General features: G+C 47.9%; 1 protein-coding gene; it reads left to right on the forward strand.

Annotated features, from left to right (window-relative positions):
- On the forward strand, window positions 1-1,226 carry GSTUM_00002097001 (uncharacterized protein). XM_002835956.2 has 3 exons: window positions 1-65; window positions 129-427; window positions 484-1,226. Exons 2-3 carry the CDS (start codon window positions 138-140, stop codon window positions 1,055-1,057), a joined length of 864 nt encoding a protein of 287 aa, XP_002836002.1. The 5' UTR covers window positions 1-65; window positions 129-137; the 3' UTR covers window positions 1,058-1,226.
- The last annotated feature ends 4,158 nt before the right edge of the window (window positions 1,227-5,384 follow it).

Here is a 5,384-nt window from a genome sequence, read left to right on the forward strand (position 1 = left end):
GCATCAGGGTTTACAGAGAAAATACTTTGAAATATTAGAAAAAGCCTTTTTTCCGGAAACTTTCCGTGAGTTGTTTCTGACATCACTCGTTCGAGACTTTTGTCGGTTTTAGCTAATGACCTCCGTAGAAGCTCAAAATGTCTGCTCAACAACGTGTCTGGCTCGTCACCGGTACCACCTCTGGTATTGGTGAGAACATCGCCTTGGAGGCCCTCTCACGCGGCGACCTAGTCGTAGCTAGCTCTCGCAACCCTTCCCGCTTGACCAAACTTACAAAGGCCGGAGCCAAGGCCGTCAAGATAGACCAGAACCAGGACGACGCTACGATCCGAAAAGAAGTCGAGGCTGCCCTCGCGGTTTACGGCCGAATCGATATCCTGGTGAACAACGCGGCATACGTGCACACCGGAACCATCGAGGAGACAACGTGGGTATCCCAATTCTAAAAGATGCTGTCCGTGATGCTGACATGATAAAACACAGCGACCAAGAAATCAAAAGCCAATTCCAAGCAAACGTCTTCGGCCCCACCTCCATCATCCGCGCCCTCCTTCCGCATATGCGCGCTCGACGTAGCGGCGTGATCGCCAACGTCGGCAGCATGGCGTCCTGGTTTCCAGTGCCAGCCTGCAACCTCTACGACGCGAGCAAAGCCGCTCTCCGGCTCATTGGCGACGGCCTCAACTCCGAACTCGCGCGCTTCGGCATAAAAATTACAACCATCGAACCGGGCATGTTCCGTACAGAACTCCTCGACCCGAACGTGAACTTCATCAAGACCAGCGACGACAAGCGCATAGAGGACTACCGCGAAATGAACGAGACCACCGATGGTATGTTCCGCAACGCGCATGGGAAGCAAATGGGGGACCCGAAGAGGGGAGCTGAGGTCATCTATGAGGTGCTCACGCAGACCGGCGTCGCGCAGGGGAGGGAGATTCCGCTAGTGCTGGCGCTCGGGAGCGATGCTGTTTCTACCATTCAGAAGTTTGCCAGGGATCAGGCGGATTTGGTGAAGAGTTGGGGGGAGGTTAGCTCCAGTACGGATTTCCCGTAAGGGGGAGCGGGGGGTACTTCCTTTGGGTGGTTGATTCCATTTTCTTGTTCTGAATTGAATCTGTTTGTAGGGGATGCAATTGGGCTGGATCGGATGCAGTTGGGAATTATAAAATACTCCGAGCATGCATATCCTTGCGCTCGGAGGGTTGATCGTATGCCGGCAGTATCGTATCGTGAGTCATTACGCGATGTAGTAAATTACCTCAAGCTAGGAACGGAAGAGGCGTTCCTACCCCTGCTTATCACCGCATATCACTCGCACGAACCCTAACCCCGCCAACTCAAGATCTGCAAGAAACAGAGTTAAATTTTGCACAAATAGCGTTTTGACGAGAGTCATGTGGCATCGGCACATCATCTGGTGGCGAAATTGGCGCAGTGGAATCGTATAGGAGTTCGTGGGCCGGGATTATGTGCTTCAACATGACGGGTAGAGTAAGGCGCTATAGATCCATGCTGTACTGCCAGAACGGTGGGTATTGGCTGCTGTGTGTGCTGTTGCGGTATCGAGCTTGAACCACGTTGGTTGTATGGCACGTATACCCCGGGAGGACTATCGTTGCGGGCAAGCTATCAGATCGTAAATTGGACAGGGTTTCTATTCTTTGACTTGTGGGGGTTCGCTTCGCATTGGGATACTCGAAGTCCGCTTGGGTTTAGAGATACTACCTTGTCTGTTGTGCTTATTATGATTGGGACTTGCTTTGAGACCCTCGTGCGGATTCTCGTCTATCGGAGTGGAATCGCGTGACTGGACGATCTAGAGTCGGGTGCTCAAATGAAAACTTCACTTGGATTCCTCCTGGTAATGACCTTTGAGGAATGCACAGGCTGTAAACGTGTCTCTGGGATACCTGGCCTGGCTGAGGTTCCCCCACCCCCTGCGCGCGGTGCTGGAGTAGCTAGATGCTTCGCGGCTGGCCACTTACCTGGCAGTTTTGATTCGGTTTTTTGTCTAACTTGAATCCGGGTGGCGCGTCGGGGGATGTATCCTTGAAAAGGAATCAACATTTTTGCCCGCTTAGCTAGTGCCCTATTGTGTGGTCTTGGGTGATCTCGTGTCTTCCACTTTGACAATAACCGGAGGTCCTTCCGTACGGCTTTCGGTTATGCAAGCTGCTGGTTTTGCAGGTCCTATGGAGATCGGCGAGAAAGTGGAATGGCGAGTTACTGCTGAATGGTAATCACCACCTACGTCACCCCCTGGAATTTTGGAGATTCCCAAGACTTTCGTTTTTTTCTTTTTTTCTTCTTTTTTGGTGTTGGTGGGTATAATAATACTTTGGGGATCCGTCTAGCCCAAGCGCATATACGAAAGGGTTAAATCTTTCCGGTCTACCCGGATGTCAATCTTCTCGTCATAGCTACTCTTATCCACCTTACCGTGCGCGATATGAGGATCTGATCTTCAACAACATTGTATAGTCCAGAAATGATTTCCCACCGGGAATGCGTAACCACTCTTGGGCTACGCTATAATTTCCAATCGAGTCGAATAAATAGCCGGATTACCTGTTGGCTGGAATTTTAAAACCGCAAGATCCAATAGGTACATACCTCTCCCGTACATACCCCTCTCTCGGCACCACCGATATTCCTTCTAAATCACCTTTACCCAAGAAAGGTAGGTGCGGCTGGCTCCCTCTGCTTCTGCCCGCTGTTCGGACTTTCGGTGATTAATTCGGGGTTGGAGGCAGGTATCACACAGTGTTAAGTACCGGAATCCGGGATTTGAATTTCCAAGGGTTCGCGATCTCGTTCGGACTATCCATAGCATTTCTTATGGGAAACTAATGGAAAGACTGCTGAAATGGAGGCAGGTGATGGGCGGGCTTTATGTACTGCCCGGCCCCGACCATGATTGTGGTGAGGTGACCGGTGGTGAGGGAAGTGGGTGATGAGGGTGACGGGGCAATAAAACTTTTCCCTGGAAAAGCCTCGGGGGGTTGACTACTTGTGGTGGCTGCTGGATAAGTGAGTTATCATAACAGGAGCATGAGATATCATAATTATGATTTTCATACCTAGGTTCGAGTTCCAAAGTTTGGTTCCTAACCTCTCTTATCTTCCATAACTGCTATGATATTTTCCGAAGGATAATACAGAATTACTTTTTTATCATAATATTATGATACCACGATACAGTATTTTTTATGTGTATTTTTATAAAATATATGGGGGTTTAGAAGAGGGGGGAAAAAGATTTTCTGTTTTTTGAAAAAAGCGAATCGTGAATTGACGGGATAAAGAAGATAATTTTGTATGATAAGTTCCCAAAGGGGAAATGATGTATATGTATAATAGTTATGCGTAGGGGGGGTCTGATGGAACAGGAACGGTAATAGGTTGTGGAAGATTTGAATATCATGTTTATCGGTACAATACTGGAAACAAGTATTTGTATCATACAGTACTCGTACAGAAATGATCATCCTTCCGTTTTGGAATGGTCACTTCGTACCAGTACGGTCGTTGCCAAGCGGACCTTAACAACGTCTTGAATATCCACGATGGAGTGTCAGATTACTTGACACTAGAGTTTAATGCAAAGTTCCTCTACCCTCTAATCATCCTGGGCCAAAGGAAGGGAAAGAAAACAGTAAAACCTTCGCGGTAAATTACTCATCAAGATTGATTCGGTTGACATACCGTGCTGTAGGAACTAGGATAATTGGACCTCGCCCTTGGACGTCCAAAATTTCCTCTCTTGGATGGGGGGTGAAAACACCAGTAAAGAAGTGCCGCACCTTACCAGCAAAGGCAACTCCAACGTCCTAGCTCCAGGGTCTTGTTAGAGTACTTACGGTAGGGTAATCTTGGCCAATCAGATACTTAGCACTCGCTAGGGGAGTATCATATCATACTCAAGTATGGTGGTCGAAGCAATGATGTGCACCAGTTCTGGTACTGGGGTAATGCAATAGAGAGCGCGGAGGAGTCGAGTGATGCTGAATGTTTTTTTCTCGCAAAAGGGTCATCTGTTGCCAGGGTTTGAGGGAAAGCGCACACACACAAACTGCTCTCAGCATTTCCACAGCCAGGTATCATACCGGTAACCTCTATTTCTCATAATAATTCTTTCTTCAAATTATGATAGCACCAAAACACCACCATGGCCCCAACCCAAACACTGGTGGGAATTGATCATTTTACTATACTCACGCGTCTTTGCAAAGAATTCCTCGGCGAGCCGGATATTTGGGGAGGAGGATGCGCGAAGACGATACATGTACTGTGCATGAGGGAGCAACTCGGATTCCATGGCGTCACCCGTTGTGTTGCATTCGCCTTGGTACTGCGGCCGGACTGCCTGAACAACGACGGGTATTTGAAAACCCTAGCCCTATAAGGAACCACAAGAACGCTGCATAGCCTCCATCGTGTCATTTCCTTCATCTAAAGAGACACGCAAATACGGATTTACAAAAAGATACTTATTCATTTTTTGTTTTCAACCACCCCTCTCCTCTCCTCTCTTCTACCCTACTCCGTTTTCAAACCTTGCTGGATCACACGGATTCTCGCTCGGACTCTAACCACAAGGCGGGAAGGTGTGGAATGACCGTGGGATGCCGTGATTGATACTGGAACATGCTGAGATTTGGCGGGCCATTTGGCAGTGTGATGAATTATTGTAAGCCTCAGCGATTTACAGAGGAGGCCCTCCGGACATGTCTTTGTTCCGTTGTCGCGGGAGTGCGGAGAAATGGGGATATCGCAGTATGCGTGTAAGCAGATGTTGGATCGCCTATAGGGCATGTAGCTGGGGGGTATGAGGGGTGAGGCGAATAGCCACACAGTAGTGGATTGATGCTTTCACGTCGTATGTCAGTAGGAAAAGGATATGGGATTCTTTATTTTGTTGATGCACGTCGCCATCGTACATCGGGCATGTGTGTTGTTTCCTTCACGCCTATGCTATTGGGCATACGGTAGCTGGCTTGGTTTGTTTCTTCGTATGCGGGTGGGCATAGGGATCATGATGGATGGATATTGTTTCAGATTATTTGGGATCGTGCTAGTAACAATAAGGGAGGCCATTGCAACGCTTTAGGGCATAGTACGAGCATAAAGGTATCATAGATATTTTTTTTTTAAAAGCGACAGAATTGTTTTGCTGGCTAACCTAAATCAACCGTCCATTGGCTATATAGTTGTTCATTGGCTATATGGTAGGTACGGGTATCATACCGGGGGCGACGTTTTCGAGCAAGACAGTATGATAGAGGACTTTCCGTAGGAAACTAGAAAAATATTGAGTTTGAAACAACGATTTAAACGACAGACTGTTCCTGCAGAATAAAGTGTTTTCTAAATTTCCGAAT

Source organism: Tuber melanosporum (genome assembly GCF_000151645.1).
Source record: "Tuber melanosporum whole genome shotgun sequence assembly, scaffold_121, strain Mel28".
NCBI lineage: Eukaryota > Fungi > Ascomycota > Pezizomycetes > Pezizales > Tuberaceae > Tuber > Tuber melanosporum.